This window comes from Oncorhynchus gorbuscha, linkage group LG01, assembly GCF_021184085.1.
Source record: "Oncorhynchus gorbuscha isolate QuinsamMale2020 ecotype Even-year linkage group LG01, OgorEven_v1.0, whole genome shotgun sequence".
Classification (NCBI taxonomy): Eukaryota; Metazoa; Chordata; class Actinopteri; order Salmoniformes; family Salmonidae; genus Oncorhynchus; species Oncorhynchus gorbuscha.
This window is the reverse complement of record NC_060173.1, coordinates 118,618,295-118,643,275: the sequence shown is the minus strand read 5'-3', so window position 1 is coordinate 118,643,275 and position 24,981 is coordinate 118,618,295. Positions and strand designations below refer to the sequence as shown.

At 43.9% G+C, this 24,981-nt stretch overlaps 2 protein-coding genes and 1 long non-coding RNA gene across 4 annotated transcripts in view; 2 read left to right on the top strand and 1 right to left on the bottom strand.

Moving 5' to 3' along the window:
- LOC124035183 (frizzled-7-A-like) overlaps positions 1 to 23,555 on the bottom strand; it is a 56,350-nt gene extending 32,795 nt beyond the window's left edge. The window contains exon 1 of the mRNA XM_046348645.1: positions 21,403 to 23,555. Coding sequence (XP_046204601.1) covers positions 21,466 to 23,145 — 1,680 coding nt within the window. The 5' untranslated portion in view covers positions 23,146 to 23,555 and the 3' untranslated portion in view covers positions 21,403 to 21,465. The remainder of the gene's footprint in view (positions 1 to 21,402) is intronic.
- On the top strand, positions 3,195 to 10,482 carry LOC124035269 (small ubiquitin-related modifier 1). 2 transcript variants are annotated; one of them, XM_046348757.1, is made up of 5 exons: positions 3,251 to 3,379; positions 5,934 to 6,008; positions 6,194 to 6,271; positions 7,037 to 7,108; positions 8,683 to 10,482. In XM_046348757.1, exons 1-5 carry the CDS (start codon positions 3,266 to 3,268, stop codon positions 8,749 to 8,751), a joined length of 408 nt encoding a protein of 135 aa, XP_046204713.1. In that variant the 5' UTR covers positions 3,251 to 3,265; the 3' UTR covers positions 8,752 to 10,482. The 2 variants fall into 2 exon arrangements, with proteins under 2 accessions (XP_046204773.1, XP_046204713.1); XM_046348817.1 differs by lacking the exon at positions 7,037 to 7,108 and having other exon boundaries at positions 3,195 to 3,379.
- On the top strand, positions 13,036 to 14,204 carry LOC124035606. Its single transcript, XR_006838780.1, has 2 exons — positions 13,036 to 13,305; positions 13,349 to 14,204. It is a non-coding gene; the product is annotated as an uncharacterized LOC124035606 (long non-coding RNA).
- Positions 23,556 to 24,981: the final 1,426 nt, after the last annotated feature.

The following is a 24,981-nucleotide window of genomic DNA, read 5'->3' as shown; positions in this document are numbered from 1 at the left end:
CTGTCACGGTGGATGAGTCTGGATCCTCCTCTTCTGTCACGGTGGATGAGTCTGGATCCTCCTCTTCTGTCACGGTGGATGAGTCTGGATCCTCCTCTTCTGTCACGGTGGATGAGTCTGGATCCTCCTCTTCTGTCACGGTGGATGAGTCTGGATCCTCCTCTTCTGTCACGGTGGATGAGTCTGGATCCTCCTCTTCTGTCACGGTGGATGAGTCTGGATCCTCCTCTTCTGTCACAGTGGATGAGTCTGGATCCTCCTCTTCTGTCACAGTGGATGAGTCTGGTTTCTCCTCTTCTGTCACGGTGGATGAGTCTGGATCCTCTTCTGTCACGGTGGATGAGTCTGGATCCTCCTCTTCTGTCACGGTGGATGAGTCTGGATCCTCTTCTGTCACGGTGGATGAGTCTGGATCCTCCTCTTCTGTCACGTGGATGAGTCTGGATCTTTCTGGTTTCCCTATCAACAGTCTGGATCTTTCCAGTTTCCCATCTAATAGAACACTGAGTTACCTATCTAATAGAACACAGAGAGTTACCTATATAATATAACACAGAGAGTTACCTATCTAATAGAACACAGAGAGTTACCTATCTAATAGAACACAGAGAGTTACCTATCTAATAGAACACTGAGAGTTACCTATATTATAGAACACTGAGAGTTACCTATATAATAGAACACTGAGAGTTACCTATATAATAGAACACTGAGAGTTACCTATATAATAGAACACTGAGAGTTACCTATATAATAGAACACTGAGAGTTACCTATATAATAGAACACTGAGAGTTACCTATATAATAGAACACTGAGAGTTACCTATATAATAGAACACTGAGAGTTACCTATCTAATAGAACACTGAGAGTTACCTATCTAATAGAACACAGAGAGTTACCTATATTATAGAACACAGAGTTACCTATCTAATAGAACACAGAGTTACCTATCTAATAGAACACAGAGTTACCTATCTAATAGAACACAGAGTTACCTATCTAATAGAACACAGAGTTACCTATCTAATAGAACACAGAGTTACCTATCTAATAGAACACAGTTACCTATCTAATAGAACACAGAGTTACCTATCTAATAGAACACAGAGTTACCTATCTAATAGAACACAGAGTTACCTATATAATAGAACACAGAGTTACCTATATAATAGAACACAGAGTTACCTATATAATAGAACACTGAGGATATATATATATATATATTATACCAGCTCTGTCAGGAGGAATGGGCCAAAATTCACCCAACTTATTATAGGAAGCTTGTGGAAGGCTACCTGAAATGTTTGACCCAAGTTAAACAATTTGAAGGCAATGCTACCAAATACTAAATGAGTGTATGTAAACGTCTAAAACACTGGGAATGTGATCAAATAAATAAAAGCTGAAATAAATCTTTCTCTACTATTATTCTGACATTTCACATTCTTAAAATAAAGTGGTGATCCTAACTGACCTAAGACAGGGAATTTTTACTAGGATTAAATGTCAGGAATTGTGGAAAAACTGAGTTTAAATGTATTTGGCTAAGGTGTATGTAAACTTCCAACTTCAACTGTATCTATTAGAACACAGAGTGTTTTCGTTAATGGAATCCTCTTTAATGCAAATTCAGTTGAGTGTGGTTTACCGCAGGGCAGCCGGCTAGGGCCATTACTGTTTCCTGTTTTTACAAATGACCACCCACTGCCCTTGAATAAAGCCTGCGTGTCCATGTACGTTGATGACTCAACAGTATTCACCTCGACTACGACAGTAAAATAAATAACTGACACCCTTAACATAGAGCTCCAGTCAGTTTTAGAATGGGTAACTAGCAACAGACTGATGCTAAATATCTCAAAAACTTAAATCATCATTTTTGGAACAAATCACTCACTTGATGCTGAACTATTATTGAATAATGTGGCTATTGAGCAAGTGGAGAAGTTAACTGCTAGGTGGAACCCTAGATAGCAAGCTGTCATGGTCAAAACATATATACTCAATGGTTGCTAAAATGGGAAGAGGTTTGTCCATGATAGAGCTTTGCTTTACCTTCTTGACATCTCAGTCGACCAGACAGGTCCTACAGGCCCTAGTTTTGTCGCTGCCCGGCTGTGTTGTCATGTGTGGCAAAGAAGGACACACTGTAGGTAAACTGCAGTTGGTCCAGAACAGAGCAGCACGTACTGCATTTAGATGTACACAGGGTGGGTGAATATCAATGACATTCATGTCAATCTCTCCTGGCTCAAGGTTGAGGAGAGATGAACTGCATCACTATTGGTCTGGTGTTGGGAGGTACCGAACTGTCTGTTGAAGCAGTTGGCACACAGTTCAGACACTCATCAGTACAAAACAAGACATGCAACCAGAGGTCTCTTCACAGTCCCCAGGTACAGAGCAGTGGCAGTGGTAAAGAGGTATTAGGTTCTTGCATTTGAGCTCCTACAGTTTGTGGCTCTCCTTTTCTATTTCAAGTGTTCTGAAAACACCTCGGCTAAACAGGTGTGTGTTTCTTTCGCGTACAGAGGAGCCATTGGAGTCAACACGGGCCAGCATCCCTGTAGAAGGCTTTTACAGACAAGTTCACTAACATAAACATATCTAAATTAGGGAAATACATGTCTGTTAAAGGTCATTTAGCCTTCTCTGACTGTAGACTACAGGGCATTTTTTATATTAGCGGTTTAGGGTGGGGTGTAGGCCTCAGATTTTCACTTTATCACATAGGCTAAAATCGGACGGTTACTGATAAGTTATTAGCAATTATGGTCGGTTGCGGGTGAATAAACAGCCGACCTGCGCACCACTACAAGGCGTGTCTATTTAGCCTCTCCCCATCAGGACTGACTGAACTAAATCAGTTCATCTCCACTCGACTCTCGCAGCGCGACAAAACATCTTCAATTTGGACACCAGGCGTGTTTGTAGGTTAAATGCTCTACTAACAAAAAAGCTGTTAGAATTGTAAGTATATGCATGTCCCTTAAGGTCCTTGTGTAATTGTAATGTGATACTGTACCCCCTAGCCCCGCCCCCAGCCCCGCCCCTAGCTCGATTGTCCATTGTTTGTAATCTATGCATGCTTGTGTTCCCTCGTGTGCTTTATGTATTGATTTGTTGTTAATTTAAAAAATAAAATAAAAAACAGGCGTGTCCGTAATAGCCTCTTCCGGGAGATCCTCCTCTTCCGGGAGAGATCCTCCTCTTCCGGGAGATCCTCCTCTTCCTGACGTCGTCGCGTAGCTACCGTTCTGGGATGCGGAAGGGGGGGGGTTATTTGAAGAAAAGCGAAGAGATTGTTGTCAACAACACGGGTTTCTACACTGCCCTGGCTAATTTCACAAAAACAAATAACAAGATGTCAGATACAGTAAGTGATAATAACTATTAACCTATACCAGTTATCAACCAAACAGTCCATTTACAACACGAGTGAGTCACAATAACTTATAGCAGTTCGCACAGACAATGTTTAACCACCATGGTAGCAGTCGTGTTAGCAGCTAACGTTAGCCTCAAACAAAATACATTGCTGCTAGTTCGATATTAGCTAGATCACTTTTAACTGGGTAGTTAAAGCGGTGGGCTCATTTTATAGTTTTTGATTTTTTTTATTTTTTTTTTAGCTAGTTAGCCAAGTTAGTTTTCAACTAGAGGACGTAAATGACCCAACTTAGCTATATGTTTCGGCTGAAGTGAAGAGTTTTTTTGAGAGGGGACAGCAGGTCCCTTGTTAGTGATGCATATCGTTGCATCACCATGTTTCCATCCAACCCTTTGATGGGAGAGTAAAGTGCATGTGGGATACTAAAGACGGGCCTGATGGAAACTTCATTACATTTTTTTTTCATGGTAAACTTTCCAAATGTCGACAACAACAAAAAATATGTTAGAAAAGATTAGATTATTCTTTTTTTTTGTCATTAAAATTAATTATGTGATAAATTTAGGTGGAAACGCTTTTATATGCGCAAATATTCACACAACCTAAATTAAATTTGTGTGGATCGGAAAGCGTGTAGTTTATTAGGCTACAGATTAAATAGGTTATGATGAACTTCAAGGGGTGGTGAAAGTGCAAGGTGATGAGTTTGCTTCTTTTCAATAAATATTGAGGGTCTTATTCTGGTGACTTGATAATCAATGCTTGGCTGCCATTAAAAAAAATAATAATAATAATATTGCTCTATTGTCCATAATCTCATAATGTAGGCAATACATGTGCCCCCCCCTAGCCAACAGCATGCAGATACTTAAACAATAAGGCACGGGAGGGTGTGGTATATGGCCAATATACCACGGCTAAGGGTTGTTCTTAGGCCTGCAACCTGCCATGATATATCAGACCTGGTAAATGGTCTGATATTTAACTAGGCAAGTCAGTTAAGAACACATTCTTATTTACAATGAAGGCCTACCGATACCATGGCTGTCCGCCAATTAGCATTCAGGGCTCGAACAACCCCGTTTCTAAAGTACTTTATACCATGGCATTGTTGAATACTCATATTTGATTGGCTTGAAGGGCATTCGAGAGTGTACAGGCAGAGGGGGTGTGGTATAGGGCCAAAATACCATGCCTAGCTAAAGGCTGTTCTTAAGCACAATGTGCCTGGACACAGCCCTTAGCTGCGGTATATTGGCCATATACCACAACCGCCCAGAGATGCCTTATTGCTATTAGAAACTGGTTACAAATGTAATTAAAACAAAAAAAAAACATTTTTTGGGTCATATCTGTGGTATGCGGTCTGATATGGCCCTAGTTTTGTTGCACCTGGGCTACTGTTCAGTCGTGTGGTCAGGTGCCATAAAGAGAGACGTAAGACAAATTACAATTGTCTCAGAACAGGGCAGCACAGTTGGCCCTTGGATGTACACAGAGAGCTAATATTAATGATATGCATGTCGATCTCTCCTGGCTCAAAGTGGAGGACAGATTGACTTCATCACTACTTATATTTATGAGAGGAATTGACATGTTGAATGCACCGAGCTGCCTGTCTAAACTACTGGCACACAGCTCGGACACCCATACATACCCCACAAGACATGCCAACAGAGGTCTGTTTAAACTACTGGCACACACCTCGGACACCCATACATACCCCACAAGACATGCCAACAGAGGTCTGTTTAAACTACTGGCACACAGCTCAGACACCCATACATACCCCACAAGACATGCCACCAGAGGTCTCTTCACAGTCTCCAAGTCCAGAACAGACTATGGGAGGCGCACAGTACTACGTAGAGCCATGACTACATGGAACTCTATTCCACAGTACTACATAGAGCCATGACTACATGGAACTCTATTCCACAGTACTACGTAGAGCCATGACTACATGGAACTCTATTCCACAGTACTACATAGAGACATGACTACATGGAACTCTATTCCACAGTACTACATAGAGACATGACTACATGGAACTCTATTCCACAGTACTACATAGAGCCATGACTACATGGAACTCTATTCCACAGTACTACGTAGAGACATGACTACATGGAACTCTATTCCACAGTACTACATAGAGACATGACTACATGGAACTCTATTCCACAGTACTACATAGAGACATGACTACATGGGGAGGGGCTTGTGTGTATACATGGAAAGGTGCACAGAAGGAGTGAAGGAGACCAGGCCAAAAAGACTAATTAGCTAGCTATGTTATCTGTAATTCCCTTCCCCATAACGCTCCTTTGCCCAGAGATAGATCATGTTATCAAACTGTCAACAACATACTGTGATGATGTTTCCTATAAAGGAAAGAGCTCACAACTTATTTGAGGATTTGTGACCTGGTCCATTATAGAAACAAAAGCCATTGGGCGATAACGTGTGCAGACCAAAACTAAAACAGTAACCGTTGTGTTAAAATACAATCCCAGCTTCATGTCCTTTTCTCTTGAAGGACACGAAACCTTCAGGTCAGGATGGAGGAGAACAAAAGGATGGGGAGTACATCAAACTGAAAGTGATCGGTCAGGTAAGAAGAAGTTTGGAGAAGGAGAATTATGGTGAGGAGGCTGGTGAAAAGTAGCTCTGTGAGTTTACGTAGCTAGGATGGTTTATCACAGTCAATTATTTATCCAATTTTTTTTTTTTATATCAGTTGACCTACAATTGAAAACGTTTTTAACTTGTAATCTATTCATTCTGTTCCAACCTCAGGACAACAGTGAAATTCACTTCAAAGTGAAGATGACGACCCATCTGAAGAAGCTGAAGGAATCTTATAGCCAGAGACAGGTAACAAGCGCATCTCATTCGCAACGTCACTTAAGGTTTTCTGGCCGTTCTTAGTGAGCAACTAGTTTTTGTGTTTGAGTCTCAAATGGCACCCTATTCCCTATGTAGTGCACTACTTTTGACCAGGGCCCATAGGGATACCATTAGGGAATAGGGGGCCATTTGGCATTTAGTATAAAGTAGTGCACTCTATAGAGAATAGGGAGCCATTTGGCATCTAGTATAAAGTAGTGCACTCTATAGGGAATAGGGAGCCATTTGGCATCTAGTATAAAGTAGTGCACTCTATAGGGAATAAGGGGCCATTTGGCATCTAGTATAAAGTAGTGCACTCTATAGGGAATAAGGGGCCATTTGGCATCTAGTATAAAGTAGTGCACTCTATAGGGAATAGGGAGCCATTTGGGACTCATGCTGTGTGTTCCTTACCCAACGCTGTGTGTTCCTTACCCAACGCTGTGTGTTCCTTACCCAACGCTGTGTGTTCCTTACCCAATGCTGTGTGTTCCTACCCAACGCTGTGTGCCCCTTACCCAACGCTGTGTGCCCCTTACCCAATGCTGTGTGTTCCTTACCCAACGCTGTGTGTTCCTACCCAACGCTGTGTGTTCCTACCCAACGCTGTGTGTTCCTACCCAACGCTGTGTGTTCCTACCCAACGCTGTGTGTTCCTTACCCAACGCTGTGTGTTCCTTACCCAACGCTGTGTGTTCCTCACCCAAAGATGTCTTTTCACTCAGCGTTTCTTTCCTCCTCTCTCTGTAGGGTGTTCATATGAGTACCTTACGGTTTCTATTTGAGGGACAAAGAATCTCAGACAACCACACTCCAAAAGAGGTAGCTATGCTTCCTGTTATTCTGTCTGCTCCGTAGCCACGTCGTTCTGTCGGAAAGCCATGTCGTTAAGCCTCTTCCTGGTTGGGTTCTGTCTGACCCATAGCCACGTCGTTCTGTCTGACCCATAGCCATGTCGTTCTGTTTGCTCCATAACCACGTCGTTCTGTCTGACCCGTAGCCATGTCATTTTGCCTCTTCCTGGTTGTGTTCTGTCTGACCCATAGCCACTTCATTTAGCCTCTTCCTGGTTGTGTTCAGTTCTGTCTGACCCATAGCGTCGTCATTTAGCCTCTTCCTGGTTGGGTTCTGTTGTTCTGTCTGACCCATAGCCACTTCATTTAGCCTCTTCCTGGTTGTGTTCAGTTCTGTCTGACCCATAGCGTCGTCATTTAGCCTCTTCCTGGTTGGGTTCTGTTGTTCTGTCTGACCCATAGCGTCGTCATTTAGCCTCTTCCTGGTTGTGTTCAGTTCTGTCTGACCCATAGCGTCGTCATTTAGCCTCTTCCTGGTTGGGTTCTGTTGTTCTGTCTGACCCATAGCGTCGTCATTTAGCCTCTTCCTGGTTGGGTTCTGTTGTTCTGTCTGACCCATAGCGTCGTCATTTAGCCTCTTCCTGGTTGTGTTCAGTTCTGTCTGACCCATAGCGTCGTCATTTAGCCTCTTCCTGGTTGGGTTCTGTTGTTCTGTCTGACCCATAGCGTCGTCATTTAGCCTCTTCCTGGTTGTGTTCAGTTCTGTCTGACCCATAGCCACGTCATTTAGCCTCTTCCTGGTTGGGTTCTGTTGTTCTGTCTGACCCATAGCGTCGTCATTTAGCCTCTTCCTGGTTGTGTTCAGTTCTGTCTGACCCATAGCGTCGTCATTTAGCCTCTTCCTGGTTGGGTTCTGTTGTTCTGTCTGACCCATAGCGTCGTCATTTAGCCTCTTCCTGGTTGTGTTCAGTTCTGTCTGACCCATAGCGTCGTCATTTAGCCTCTTCCTGGTTGGGTTCTGTTGTTCTGTCTGACCCATAGCGTCGTCATTTAGCCTCTTCCTGGTTGGGTTCTGTTGTTCTGTCTGACCCATAGCGTCGTCATTTAGCCTCTTCCTGGTTAGGTTCTGTTGTGTTCTGTCTGATCCATAGCGTCATCATTTAGCCTCTTCCTGGTTGGGTTCTGTTGTGTTCTGTCTGACCCATAGCGTCGTCATTTAGCCTCTTCTTGGTTGAGTTCTGTTGTGTTCTGTCTGATCCATATCCTTGCAGGACCTGGTGGTTTGGGTATCAAGCCTCCTCTGGTTTAAAGGAAAGATTTACCCATCATAAATCTCTAAGTGATGTTCTTTCGAATCCCGGGGTCATTTCATGTTTTCTTGTTGTAACTGAGCCGTTCCAGCAGGCAGAAATTCGGCCGGGGGGGTGAAATTTGCACCATATGAGCCCAATACTGATTATATTCAATCCATTAATTGGTATTGAGAGCAATCACATCAGCTCTTTCGCTCATAATTGGGCAAAAGATCAGAACTGGGCTGCCTTTGTAAACACAGCTATTGTGTCTCCATCTAAACATCTCTGTCCTCCCTCTCTCTCGTAGCTGGGGATGGAAGACGAGGACGTCATCGAGGTCTATCAGGAACAGACCGGAGGACTTCGGAATAATTAGTCTTCCTGGATTTAACTTTTTTGTTGTTGATGATAATATTGTATTTTATATTTGTACAAAATTACTGAGTTTGAGTTTGTTTGGCTTTGTGTTCCTCTCAGTGGTGGAGATCTCTGCCAGAGAGGAGAGAATGACTGTCTGATGCATCTCCTGGTCTCTTATCGTCACCTGGTCTGTTTGTGCTGTTTTGAAAACTCTTATGAAGGCGTGACAATGACTGTAGGAGCTGGCAAGACGGCACAAACAGGGTCTGAATGCATATCAGAGTAGGAGTGCTGATCAGAGATCAGTTTTGGGTATTTAAAAAAAAAATGTAACCAGGCAAGCCGGTTAAGAACAAATTCTTATTTCGAACGACGGCCATACCAGGAAACGGTGCCTTGTTCAGGGGGCCGGACAACAACAACAAATGTTCTACCTTGTCAGGTCGGGATTCGATCCAGTAACCTTTTGGTTACTGGCCCAACGCTCTAACCACTAGGCTACCTTGCTGCCCCATTGACCACATGGACAAAGGGGGGAGACCTGATCCTAGATCAGCACTCCTACTGCTTGATGTTTACGGCCACCGGAACAATGCTACTATGGTCCAGACATGTGGTCCATCAGAAGACTCATTGCATTTACATTACATTTAAGTCATTTAGCAGACGCTCTTATCCAGAGCGACTTACAAATTGGTGCATTCACCTTATGACATCCACATTGGTTGGATAGATGACAGCAGAATGATAGTGTTTCTTCAGACCCCCCCTAGCTTCAGTTTGGTTGATTGGCATCCGTCCCCATATCTATCTTTGGACAGTATATATTTTTACTAGCTATAGATCCATACCGTTTATTGAAGATCCAGGTAACGGCCAAAATAAAGGAAACACTAACATCGTGTCTTTTAATAGAGGGTGTTGGGTCCCCACCAGCCAGAACAGCTCCAACGCACCATGACATAGATACTACGAGTGTCTGGGACTCTATTGGAGGGATGTGACACCATTCTTGATTTGATTTGATTTTTCTTCCACGAGGAATTCCATCGTTTGTTGGCGGCGGTGGAAAACGTCTCGGGCGCCGCTCCAGAATCTCCCGTAGGTGTTCAATCGGGCGGAGATCTGGTGACCTGAGATGGTCGTGGTATATGGGTTTCATCATTTTAATACTCAAATTATTCCGTGACCTCTCAAGCCCTGTGGATGGGTTCATTGTCATCCCATGGAGGGCATGGTCATGGTAGCCAAAATAATGGGTGACCCCCAAGCATGATGGGATGTAAATTGCTTAATTAATTTGGGAACAGCACCTGTGTGGAAGCACCTGCTTTCAATATACTTTGTATCCCCTCGTGTAATTACTCAGGTGTTTTGGCAGTTACCTGTAGCTAGCATGCCACTGTTAATTCCCCACTTCAGGTCTGTGTGTTATGCAGTAGTTACTTTACAGGTGGCGTGTAATACGACCTCACTAATGTCTCCTCCTCGGTTCATTCAAAGCGCTTGTCCACAGTCTTCAGTAACCCCACCAGGGGTATTTAATTACCAAGTTCTCAGTCGCTTCTCTTTCTGTTAGAGAACTTGTAAAATACCTTACTAAAGGGCTCTGTTCGATCTGCATCGTCAAAGTTCAGCTTTACACAATATAAAGACAACGTTCCCCGCTTTATCGGTGACTTGTGCAGCTTTTACCGGGAATCATGTCGTCGGCTCAACCGGAGAGACTTCATTCCCGGTAAACGCTGCACATTTTCATTTAAGTCATTTAGCAGCACGTCGTCAGCTCAACCTTACTGTACATTAATCTGAACTGTGTAGTAGTGATTACTGTACATTAATCTGAACTGTGTAGTACTGATGACTGTACATTAATCTGAACTGTGTAGTACTGATGACTGTACATTAATCTGAACTGTAGTACTCTGTAGTACTGATTACTGTACATTAATCTGAACTCTGTAGTACTGATGACTGTACATTAATCTGAACTGTGTAGTATTCTGTAGTACTGATGACTGTACATTGATCTGAACTGTGTAGTACTCTGTAGTACTGATTACTGTACATTAATCTGAACTGTGTAGTACTCTGTAGTACTGATTACTGTACATTAATCTGAACTGTGTAGTACTGATTACTGTACATTAATCTGAACTGTGTAGTACTGATTACTGTACATTGATCTGAACTGTGTAGTACTCTGTAGTACTGATTACTGTACATTAATCTGAACTGTGTAGTACTCTGTAGTACTGATTACTGTACATTAATCTGAACTGTGTAGTACTCTGTAGTACTGATTACTGTACATTAATCTGAACTGTGTAGTACTCTGTAGTACTGATTACTGTACATTAATCTGAACTGTGTAGTACTCTGTAGTACTGATTACTGCACATTGATTACGTTAAAGGCCCAGTGCAGATTTTTCTTTGTTCTGTATATATATTTCCACACTGAGGTTTGATTAATATTGTGAATATATGCTCTTTTAGTGTAAGAGCTGATTGGAAAGACCGCCCACTTGAAATTCCAGCCTGTTTTGGTGGGATGGAGTTTTGACCTAGTAAATTAGTTATTAGACCTGAAATGAGAGTTTCAAACCTCTGCCAATAGTTTTCAATGTTCCCCTCCTCCACTCAGACCCTCTCTACCAATAACAGCTAGGTTCCCTCCCCACTCAGACCCTCTCTACCAATAACAGCTAGGTTCCCTCCCCACTCAGACCCTCTCTACCAATAACAGCTAGGTTCCCTCCCCACTCAGACCCTCTCTACCAATAACAGCTAGGTTCCCTCCCCACTCAGACCCTCTCTACCAATAACAGCTAGGTTCCCTCCCCACTCAGACCCTCTCTACCAATAACAGCTAGGTTCCCTCCCCACTCAGACCCTCTCTACCAATAACAGCTAGGTTCCCTCCTCCACTCAGACCCTCTCTACCAATAACAGCTAGGTTCCCTCCCCACTCAGACCCTCTCTACCAATAACAGCTAGGTTCCCTCCCCACTCAGACCCTCTCTACCAATAACAGCTAGGTTCCCTCCTCCACTCAGACCCTCTCTACCAATAACAGCTAGGTTCCCTCCCCACTCAGACCCTCTCTACCAATAACAGCTAGGTTCCCTCCTCCACTCAGACCCTCTCTACCAATAACAGCTAGGTTCCCTCCCCACTCAGACCCTCTCTACCAATAACAGCTAGGTTCCCTCCCCACTCAGACCCTCTCTACCAATAACAGCTAGGTTCCCTCCCCACTCAGACCCTCTCTACCAATAACAGCTAGGTTCCCTCCCCACTCAGACCCTCTCTACCAATAACAGCTAGGTTCCCTCCCCACTCAGACCCTCTCTACCAATAACAGCTAGGTTCCCTCCCCACTCAGACCCTCTCTACCAATAACAGCTAGGTTCCCTCCTCCACTCAGACCCTCTCTACCAATAACAGCTAGGTTCCCTCCCCACTCAGACCCTCTCTACCAATAACAGCTAGGTTCCCTCCCCACTCAGACCCTCTCTACCAATAACACACTCACCACTCCGAGACAGTCCTTGCAAAATTCTTCCTTGAGCAATTGCTCTCTGCTAAGAATATTTTTTTTAAACCATTTTTAATCGAAAAACAATCAGTTAGGTACTCCAGTGTTACCCTGAACTGATGTTGACATTGCCTTACAACCTTACATCTATGTTCTCTTTTGTAAAGAATGACTGTTAACATATTGACATACCTTTCAATCCCACAAAACCCATCACTGTTGTACTTACTCGTGGCAGGATAAAGGCTGTGAGTTCCCCGTTTTCATTCGGACAAACCTTGTATAGCCAAAGTTAGCATCGTACAGAGGTCGTATTTTCTCAAAGAAAATAATGCATTCAAATGTGACTCCTCTTGTATATTTTGTATTTGTCTTTTTTAAATATATTTTACTTGAGTAAGACAGTTTTTAAAATTGTATTATTGCACGGCATCTCATGTTATTAGTTGTCTCAATTCAGGAGGGGAAACCACGATATGCAGTTTGGGTATGCTGTACGTGGATGGTCAGTTTGGGTATGCTGTACGTGGATGGTCAGTTTGGGTATGCTGTACGTGGATGATCAGTTTGGGTATGCTGTACGTGGATGATCAGTTTGGGTATGATCAGTTTGGGTATGCTGTACGTGGATGGTCAGTTTGGGTATGCTGTACGTGGATGGTCAGTTTGGGTATGCTGTACGTGGATGATCAGTTTGTAAGTCGCTCTGGATAAGAGCGTCTGCTAAATGACTTAAATGTAAATGTAAATGTATGCTGTACGTGGATGATCAGTTTGGGTATGATCAGTTTGGGTATGCTGTACGTGGATGATCAGTTTGGGTATGCTGTACGTGGATGATCAGTTTGGGTATGCTGTACGTGGATGATCAGTTTGGGTATGATCAGTTTGGGTATGCTGTACGTGGATGATCAGTTTGGGTATGCTGTACGTGGATGATCAGTTTGGGTATGATCAGTTTGGGTATGCTGTACGTGGATGATCAGTTTGGGTATGCTGTACGTGGATGATCAGTTTGGGTATGCTGTACGTGGATGATCAGTTTGGGTATGATCAGTTTGGGTATGCTGTAGGTGGATGATCAGTTTGGGTATGATCAGTTTGGGTATGCTGTACGTGGATGATCAGTTTGGGTATGATCAGTTTGGGTATGCTGTAGGTGGATGATCAGTTTGGGTATGCTGTAGGTGGATGATCAGTTTGGGTATGATCAGTTTGGGTATGCTGTAGGTGGATGATCAGTTTGGGTATGCTGTAGGTGGATGATCAGTTTGGGTATGATCAGTTTGGGTATGCTGTAGGTGGATGGTCAGTTTGGGTATGATCAGTTTGGGTATGCTGTACGTGGATGATCGTACTTAAAGCTACTCAGATATATGCTCTTCTCCTCAGCTGAAGCAAAGCAGAGGTCAAGTCTCAAATGACCTACACAATTTTCTTCATTATGCATTTAATACAAGGCTCCATTGTTTTGTGTACATTACACCATTCCTTTCATAATGCATTTTATACGAGGCTATGTAGAATTTTATGGGTTGCCAGATTGGAGAAAAAGTTTTTGTTTTGTTTTTGGTGTCGATGAAGGTGTTTGATTGGGGAATGGAGATACATTTTTATGATGGGGAATTTATAATGTACACAAACACACTCCCTTTGTTTGTACTCATGTTATAGCCAACTCTTGACTTTTTCTATGAATTATTTTTTATAGAATGTTTGTATCTAGTTGTCATGTATTCATTATCTTTAACTGGTTAAATGTTTGTAGTTTGTATGTTTCAGTAATGATTAACACGGTTAAATAGTCGTAAATCACTGCTTCATTTAGCTTTTGGTATGTTTGGCGTTTTATAAAAGTCTGTATTTCACTGAAGAAAGCAATGCAATAAATGCTCAGTCTGAACCCATTCGGCTGTGGGTTTCACAGCCCGATAATAATTTTAAATTTTTTTTATTTTACCTTTATTTAACCAGGCAAGTCAGTTAAGAACACATTCTTATTTTCAATGACGGCCTGGGAACAGTGGGTTAACTGCCTTGTTCAGGGGCAGAACGACAGATTTGTACCTTGTCAGCTCGGGGGTTTGAACTCACAACCTTCCGGTTACTAGTCCAACGCTCTAACCTACGCTACCGCCAATAATGATGTGGGTTTCACAGCCCGATAATACAGGGATGTGGGTTTCACAGCCTGATAATAATGATGTGGGTTTCACAGCCTGATAATACAGGGATGTGGGTTTCACAGCCTGATAATAATGATGTGGGTTTCACAGCCCGATAATAATGATGTGGGTTTCACAGCCTGATAGTAATGATGTGGGTTTCACAGCCCGATAATACAGGGATGTGGGTTTCACAGCCTGATAATACAGGGATGTGGGTTTCACAGCCTGATAATACAGGGATGTGGGTTTCACAGCCTGATAATACAGGGATGTGGGTTTCACAGCCTGATAATACAGGGATGTGGGTTTCACAGCCTGATAATACAGGGATGTGGGTTTCACAGCCCGATAATAATGATGTGGGTTTCACAGGCTGATAATACAGGGATGTGGGTTTCACAGCCTGATAATACAGGGATGTGGGTTTCACAGCCCGATAATACAGGGATGTGGGTTTCACAGCCTGATAATAATGATGTGGGTTTCACAGCCTTATAATAATGATGTGGGTTTCACAGCCTGATAATACAGGGATGTGGGTTTCACAGCCTGATAATACAGGGATGTGGGTTTCACAGCCTGATAATACAGGGATGTGGGTTTCACAGCCCGATAATAATGATGTGGGTTTCACAGCCTGATAATAATGATGTGGGTTTCACAGCCTGATAATACAGGGATGTGGGTTTCACAGCCTGATAATACAGGGATGTGGGTTTCACAGCCTGATAATAATGATGTGGGTTTCACAGCCTGATAATAATGATGTGGGTTTCACAGCCTGATAATAATGATGTGGGTTTCACAGCCTGATAATAATGATGTGGGTTTCACAGCCTGATAATAATGATGTGGGTTTCACAGCCTGATAATAATGATGTGGGTTTCACAGCCTGATAATACAGGGATGTGGGTTTCACAGCCCGATAATAATGATGTGGGTTTCACAGCCTGATAATAATGATGTGGGTTTCACAGCCTGATAATACAGGGATGTGGGTTTCACAGCCTGATAATAATGATGTGGGTTTCACAGCCTGATAATAATGATGTGGGTTTCACAGCCTGATAATACAGGGATGTGGGTTTCACAGCCTGATAATACAGGGATGTGGGTTTCACAGCCTGATAATAATGATGTGGGTTTCACAGCTTGATAATACAGGGATGTGGGTTTCACAGCCTGATAATAATGATGCAAGTTATATCACCTTAAGGGTTTATTTTGTAACCTCTGGGGTAATACATGTTGTGGCAAAGTGGTATAGGAGAGTCTGACATACAGTGGGGCAAAAAAGTATTTAGTCAGCCACCAATTGTGCAAGTTCTCCCACTTAAAATGATGAGAGAGGCCTGTAATTTTCATCATAGGTCCACTTCAGCTATGACAGACAAATGAGGGGGGAAAAATCCAGAAAATCACATTGTAGGATTTTTAATGAATTGATTTGCAAATTATGGTGGAAAATAAGTATTTGGTCACCTACAAACAAGCAAGATTTCTGGCTCTCACAGACCTGTAACTTCTTCTTTAAGAGGCTCCTCTGTCCTCCACTCGTTACCTGTATTAATGGCACCTGTTTGAACTTGTTATCGATATAAAAGACACCTATCCACAACCTCAAACAGTCACACTCCAAACTCCACTATGGCCAAGACCAAAGAGCTGTCGAAGGACACCAGAAACTAAATTGTAGACCTGCACCAGGCTGGGAAGACTGAATCTGCAATAGGTAAGCAGCTTGGTTTGAAGAAATCAACTGTGGGAGCAATTATTAGGAAATGGAAGACATACAAGACCACTGATAATCTGCCTCGATCTGGGGCTCCACGCAAGATCTCACCCCGTGGGGTCAAAATGATCACAAGAATGGTGAGCAAAAATCCCAGAACCACACGGAGGGACCTAGTGAATGACCTGCAGAGAGCTGGGACCAAAGTAACAAAGCCTACCATCAGTAACACACTACGCCGCCAGGGACTCAAATCCTGCAGTGCCAGACGTGTCCCCCTGCTTAAGCCAGTACATGTCCAGGCCCATCTGAAGTTTGCTAGAGAGCATTTGGATGATCCAGAAGAAGATTGGGAGAATGTCATATGGTCGGATGAAACCAAAATATAACTTTTTGGTAAAAACTCAACTCGTTGTGTTTGGAGGACAAAGAATGCTGAGTTGCATCCAAAGAACACCATACCTACTGTGAAGCATGGGTGTGGAAATGTCATGCTTTGGGGCTGTTTTTCTTCAAAGGGACCAGGACGACTGATCTGTGTAAAGGAAAGAATGAATGGGGCCATGTATCGTGAGATTTTGAGTGAAAACCTCCTTCCATCAACAATGGCATTGAAGATGAAATGTGGCTGGGTCTTTCAGCATGACAATGATCTCAAACACACTGCCCGGGCAACGAAGGAGTGGCTTCGCCTAAACAGTCTCCAGATCTCAACCCCATATAAAATCTTTGGAGGGAGTTGAAAGTCTGTGTTGCCCAGCAACAGCCCCAAAACATCACTGCTCTAGAGGAGATCTGCATGGAGGAGTGGGCCAAAATACCAGAAACAGTGTGTGAAAATCTTGTGAAGACTTACAGAAAACCTTTGACCTCTGCCATTGCCAACAAAGGGTATATAACAAAGTATTGAGAAACTTTTGTTATTGACTAAATACTTATTTTCCACCATAATTTGCAAATAAATTCATTAAAAATCCTACATTGTGATTTTCTGGTTTTCTTTTTCTCATGTTGTCTGTCAGTAGTTGTATTGTACCTATGATGAAAATTACAGGGCTCTCTCATCTTTTTAAGTGGGAGAACTTGCACAATTGGTGGCTGACTAAATACTTTTTGGCCCCCAGCACGTGACAAATAAACGTTGATTTGATTTATATGACTCGTCCAGTAGTCCAACAGAACCGGCCCTGTTTAGAAGTCCAGACAGTTTTAGTCCAACAGAACAGGCCCTGTTTAGAAGTCCAGACAGTTTTAGTCCAACAGAACAGGCCCTGTTTAGAAGTCCAGACAGTTTTAGTCCAACAGAACAGACCCTGTTTAGAAGTCCAGACAGCTTTAGAGGAAGCGTACAAATTGCATGTCATTTTCGTTTCAGTATCTGCCAGTGGGACTGAAGAATAAGATTAACTGTGATCGAAACAAACATTTTTTATTTTATACCTGGGCTGTCAGTTTTAATCTTGTTTATATTAATACTCTATTAGCTGGTAGTTGGTAATTTATTACCCAAGGTCAAATCTGACATGCTCCAATCTGCAGATAGGTGGCGCCAACGTATCAGGAAGTGACAAAAATCCATGTTGATTTTAAGGTCAAAAGAAAATAAAGACGGCATTGGAAAGGTCAATCAGGCCATGTTGGACGCGGCCCAACAAACCCATGTAGGTCAATCACACCACAGATTTAACCATCCTTTAATTATTCATACCTCCTCAATTCCCAACTTGGAGGACAAAACACAACTTTTTTTAAATTGACGTTTTATTTTACCTTTATCTAACGAGAAAAGTCAGTTAAGAGCATATTCTTATTTTCAATGACGGCCCAGGAACAGTGGGTTAACTGCCTTGTTCAGGGGCAGAACGACAGATTTGTACCTTGTCAGGCCTCCTCTAACCAGTAGGCTACCTGCCTCCCTCCTCTAACCACTAGGCTACCTGCCTCCCTCCTCTAACCACTAGGCTACCTGCCTCCCTCCTCTAACCACTAGGCTACCTGCCTCCCTCCTCTAACCACTAGGCTACCTGCCTCCCTCCTCTAACCACTAGGCTACCTGCCTCCCTCCTCTAACCACTAGGCTACCTGCCTGCCTCCTCTAACCACTAGGCTACCTGCCTGCCTCCTCTAACCACTAGGCTACCTGCCTCCCTCCTCTAACCACTAGGCTACCTGCCTCCCTCCTCTAACCACTAGGCTACCTGCCTCCCTCCTCTAACCACTAGGCTACCTGCCTCCCTCCTCTAACCACTAGGCTACCTGCCTCCCTCCTCTAACCACTAGGCTACCTGCCTCCCTCCTCTAACCACTAGGCTACCTGCCTCCCTCCTCTAACCACTAGGCTACCTGCCTCCCTCCTCTAACCACTAGGCTACCTGCCTCCCTCCTCTAACCACTAGGCTACCTGCCTCCCTCCTCTAACCACTAGGCTACCTGCCTCCCTCCTCTAACCACTAGGCTACCTGCCTCCCTCCTCTAACCACTAGGCTACCTACCTGCCTCCTCTAACCACTAGGCTACCTACCTGCCTCCTCTAACCACTAGGCTACCTACCTGCCTCCTCTAACCACTAGGCTACCTACCTGCCTCCTCTAACCACTAGGCTACCTACCTGCCTCCTCTAACCACTAGGCTACCTGCCTGCCTCCTCTAACCACTAGGCTACCTACCTGCCTCCTCTAACCACTAGGCTACCTACCTGCCTCCTCTAACCACTAGGCTACCTACCTGCCTCCTCTAACCACTAGGCTACCTGCCTCCTCTAACCACTAGGCTACCTACCTGCCTCTAACCACTAGGCTACCTGCCTCCTCTAACCACTAGGCTACCTGCCTCCTCTAACCACTAGGCTACCTACCTGCCTCCTCTAACCACTAGGCTACCTGCCTCCTCTAACCACTAGGCTACCTACCTGCCTCTAACCACTAGGCTACCTGCCTACCTGCCTCTAACCACTAGGCTACCTGCCTCCTCTAACCACTAGGCTACCTGCCTCCTCTAACCACTAGGCTACCTACCTGCCTCTAACCACTAGGCTACCTGCCTCTAACCACTAGGCTACCTGCCTCCTCTAACCACTAGGCTACCTACCTGCCTCTAACCACTAGGCTACCTACCTGCCTCCTCTAACCACTAGGCTACCTACCTGCCTCCTCTAACCACTAGGCTACCTGCCTACCTGCCTCTAACCACTAGGCTACCTGCCTCCTCTAACCACTAGGCTACCTACCTGCCTCTAACCACTAGGCTACCTACCTGCCTCCTCTAACCACTAGGCTACCTACCTGCCTCCTCTAACCACTAGGCTACCTACCTGCCTCCTCTAACCACTAGGCTACCTACCTGCCTCCTCTAACCACTAGGCTACCTGCCTCCTCTAACCACTAGGCTACCTACCTGCCTCTAACCACTAGGCTACCTGCCTCCTCTAACCACTAGGCTACCTGCCTCCTCTAACCACTAGGCTACCTACCTGCCTCCTCTAACCACTAGGCTACCTGCCTCCTCTAACCACTAGGCTACCTACCTGCCTCCTCTAACCACTAGGCTACCTGCCTCCTCTAACCACTAGGCTACCTACCTGCCTCCTCTAACCACTAGGCTACCTGCCTCCTCTAACCACTAGGCTACCTACCTGCCTCTAACCACTAGGCTACCTGTCTACCTGCCTCTAACCACTAGGCTACCTGCCTCCTCTAACCACTAGGCTACCTGCCTCCTCTAACCACTAGGCTACCTACCTGCCTCTAACCACTAGGCTACCTGCCTACCTGCCTCTAACCACTAGGCTACCTGCCTCCTCTAACCACTAGGCTACCTACCTGCCTCTAACCACTAGGCTACCTGCCTACCTGCCTCTAACCACTAGGCTACCTGCTGCCCCGTTCCAAACGTCCACGTCTCATTGCAGGGGGCGGCACTTTGGAGTGGACACCCACCTGTCTCAATCAATGAGAGAAGATTTGAAATAGACCAAGATGGTGGCATACACATTTGGATAACTGCATTTTTCACGCATCATGTTCAAAACCATGTATACGTGATTTAGTTGAGCTTCACAATCAATTTGAGATACTTGTCAATGTTTTGAACGTGAGGCGCGTGAAAAAATGCTAATATCGGTACCAGGACTTGAATGGGATTTGCGTCCACAAATGCTAAAACGTTAGCATTTGTAAACCGTGCCAGAGAAACTAAACCACAGGATTGCTGGCCTACCTCCATAGACTGCTTACAGTCATCTTATTCCGCTAAATATAAACTATTCTCATACACATTTGACCACGAAAGCAAGATATTTAAAATAATAATTTTAATCTGTGAAATTGTACAAATAGCCTACAAACCGTTTACAGCGTTAAAAAGCATTTGTAAGAAAAATTGCATGATTTTTATCCAAAATAGATTTTAAATTTTTTGAAGAAAAAAAATATATGTTTTTGCAAGATATGTATACTGCAGTAGCTGGCATAATTCCACTGCTACACACATGCATATTCTATCCCATCTATAAATGCAATGTCTGTCAGTCTTACTGTGCCACAAAAATATGCATGATTGTCACTGGTTGGCTGCGAATGTCAAACAAAAATGAATTCATCAGGTCAAACATGTTCTGTCTTCAACTGAAGCCAGTAGCGTTATATGATGTCGTCGTAGCTCTATAGTGTGAATAGGCTCATTCATTGTATACAATTGTCACAGGATCACCTCTGTAAATGAAAAACACTTTCTTACAAACACCCAGGGGCTCTACATGATTCAGAATTTGACCTACATGCCGGTAACGATACGTTAGGAACGATCCGTTTCTCCGGATTCCCCTTCAGACGATCGTTGCACAATAAAGTGTCCGTATGAGCTTGTTTTCGTAACAACAACCCTGGGATCTGGGAAACCACAATGGCTTTTTATTGGCTCCTGAAAGGAGGGGGGCGGGGCTGCACGAGCCACGGACCCCCGTATTGAACTCATCATAGGTCTTATTCCATGCGTAATGTTCTAATCCCAAATGGCACCCTACTCCCTTACTAGTGCACTACTATATGGGCCCTGGACAAAAGTAGTGCACTAAATAGGGCGTAGGGTGCCATTTGGGACACAAGCCCATTATATTATCACTCGGTCTGTCAAATCAAATTTATTTATATAGCCCTTCGTACGTCAGCTGATATCTCATGTCATTGAATAGTTGCTGATACTCGGTCTGTCATTGAAACATTCATTGACATGTCATTGATGTTCATACTGTCGTTTCTCCCTCGTTGCTGATACTCGGTCTGTCATTGATGTTCATACTGTCGTTTCTCCCTCGTTGCTGGTACTCAGTCTCTTATAAAACCTGCGCCATGACTGCAGTGTTTTGCCTGACCATATCCAAAACCCGGAGGTGATGCCGACAATCAAAGTCATCAAATACTTGATCATGAAGACAGTAAAGTCTGGGGTCATGGGCGCAAAATTGTTTGTTGGACAAGGCACAGCGAACCTTTTACAGATCTGTGTATGCCAAGTTTTCTCCCACTGTTCACGGAACGCCTGCTCGTAGAAGCAACAGGCTATGATGATCGTGGCAGGAACCGTGTAGAGGACACTGAACACTCCGATCCGAACCATAAGCTTCTCCAGCTTCTCCGTCTTGGTTCCGTCGTGTTTCATGATAGTTCTGATCCGGAACAGAGAGACAAATCCCGCGAGAAGGAACGACGTCCCTATAAACAAGTAGACAAAAAGAGGTGCCAGAACAAAACCACGCAAGGAATCCACACTGTTGATGCCCACATAACACACCCCTGTGAGTAGATCTCCATCCACCTGTCCCATGGCCAGGATGGTTATCGTTTTAACAGCGGGTACAGCCCAGGCAGCGAGGTGGAAATACGGAGAGTTGGCCTCAATGGCTTCATGCCCCCACTTCATACCGGCAGAGAGGAACCATGTGAAGGACAGAATCACCCACCATATAGAGCTGGCCATGCCGAAGAAATACACAATCATAAAGAGAATTGTACAGCCCTCCTTCTTAGTTCCCTGAGCTACAGTCTTATAACCAGTATCCTTGAATTGATCAATACACACCACTTTATCCTCTAAGACGAACCCGGCGGCGTAGGCAGTGGCCACCATGAAGTAACAGCCAGAGAGGAAGATGATAGGCCTCTCTGGGTAGCAGAACCGTCCCATGTCCACTAGGTAGGTCAGCACTGTGAACAGGGTGCTCACACAGCACAGAATGGACCAGATCCCGACCCAGAGCCGGCCAAACTTCACCTCCTCCTCCCGAAAATACATCAACCCGTTGGGCTTGGTGGGCTCGCAAGGCGCGCCGCAGTCCTTAACCCCCATAAAATAGTAGTTCAGATAGTTAGGCACCTGCAGTTGTAGCGGGCAGGAGAACTCCTGTTGCTTGCTCGGTCGACCCATATTGTGGGGTAGAGTCATGAGCTCAGGAAGGTAGGGTGTTGGGTACGAGGTGGGGCTACCGCCGGTGTCCGAGGTGTTTTGACCCACACAGATCTCTCCCGCTCCGTGGACGGGGAAGTTCTCACAGCGGAGCCTCTCCGGCCACTGGAAACCGAACTTATTCATCAGGGCCTCGCAGCCTTGTCTCGCCCGCTCACACAGGGACCTGCACGGCGGGATAGCCTGCTCGAGGACCGTACAGACCGGCGCGTACATAGAACACAGGAAGAACTTCAGGTCCGTGGAACACTGGACCTTGACGAGCGGGTAGAACTGGTGCACCTCAAGCCCGGAATCCTCCTGGTTCGTGTGACCGAGGAGATTCGGCATGATGGTCTGGTTATAGGCGATGTCGGTACAGAGGGGTATGGAGATGGGCTGGCAGAAGCCGTGTTCGGGTATAGAGATGCCCTTCTCACCGTGGTACTGGCCTGAACACAACGGGAAAAGCGCACACAAGATCACCAGCGCACGACGCGCCGTACCTGTCCAATGAGCCGATTCCACCATAGTTAAAATAAAAAAACATGGAATAAAATCCTAAATGTAAAAAATGTTCCTTTTCAAAAACTCGAGTTTCATATATACCAGAAAAACCATTCGCTTTTCTGTCTCGAGCCTAAACTGCTTGTACAAGTTCACAAAACCGTGCGCATGGTCTCCGTATTCTCATGACTTCTTGGTCTCAGGTCTTTGTAAATAGCTGTAGAAAAAGGTACTCCTTTGCGTTTCCTTCTCGGGATCAACAGCTTATAAAGTAATTCACTGTCTCCTTAGTTAAAATGAAGGTTCTACAGCGCGCATCTCCTCGCTTGTGTTGGAGATCGTTACGCATGTAAATGTATGAAATATTGTTAAATTAATGTTGCAGTTTTCTTATCGTGCACACTGTCCATAGCGTTGCCTTGCTGGACACTACAAAGTTGATGCTGTGGCACACAAAAGAGCACACGATGATGTGACGTCGGTTTCTAGTTACCCTCATTCACAAGCCACAATGTAAGGGCGGGGCGCCTGAAAACCATGGGGTCTCCCGACTAATCACAGGGTTTGTTGTCCTTTGCGTCTCCTTCCTGATTGGATTGAGGGAATTATGGCAAACGGGTTGTTTAATAACTTTTTATCCCCTTATTTTCTTTCTCCAGATTTTATTTTATTTTATTAAACTTAAAAAGCCCATTCCTGAAATATTTTTGGTGCATAATCTCAAATCGAAATCTAATTTTATTTGTCACTTGCTTCATAGACAACAAATGTAGATTTATCAGGGAAATGCTGCTGACTTATGGGTCCATTTACAACAAAGTTAAAGATGAAACATTAAAATGCAAATAGATAACATGGTTATATACAGGAAGTAGTCAATAACATGGTTATATACAGGAAGTAGTCTATAACATGGTTATATACAGGAAGTAGTCAATAACATGGCTATATACAGGGAGTAGTCAATAACATGGTTATATACAGGGAGTAGTCAATAACATGGCTATATACAGGGAGTAGTCAATAACATGGTTATATACAGGAAGTAGTCACTAACATGGTTATATACAGGGAGTAGTCAATAACATGGTTATATACAGGAAGTAGTCAATAACATGGTTATATACAGGGAGTAGTCAATAACATGGTTATATACAGGAAGTAGTCAATAACATGGTTATATACAGGGAGTAGTCAATAACATGGTTATATACAGGAAGTAGTCAATAACATGGTTATATACAGGAAGTAGTCAATAACATGGTTATATACAGGGAGTAGTCAATAACATGGTTATATACAGGGGGTAGTCAATAACATGGTTATATACAGGAAGTAGTCAATAACATGGTTATATACAGGAAGTAGTCAATAACATGGCTATATACATGGTTTTTCAGACATAACGATTAGTGATGAGGTGTTTCAGACATAATGATTAGTGATGAGGTTTTCAGACATAATGATGAGTGATGAGGTGTTTCAGACATAATGATTAGTGATGAGAGGTGTTTCAGACATAATGATGAGTGATGAGGTTTTCAGACATAATGATGAGTGATGAGGTGTTTCAGACATAATGATTAGTGATGAGAGGTGTTTCAGACATAATGATTAGTGATGAGAGGTGTTTCAGACATAATGATGAGTGATGAGGTGTTTCAGACATAATGATTAGTGATGAGAGGTGTTTCAGACATAATGATTAGTGATGAGGTGTTTCAGACATAATGATTAGTGATGAGGTGTTTCAGACATAATGATGAGTGATGAGGTGTTTCAGACATAATGATGAGTGATGAGGTGTTTCAGACATAATGATGAGTGATGAGGTTTTTCAGACATAATGATTAGTGATGA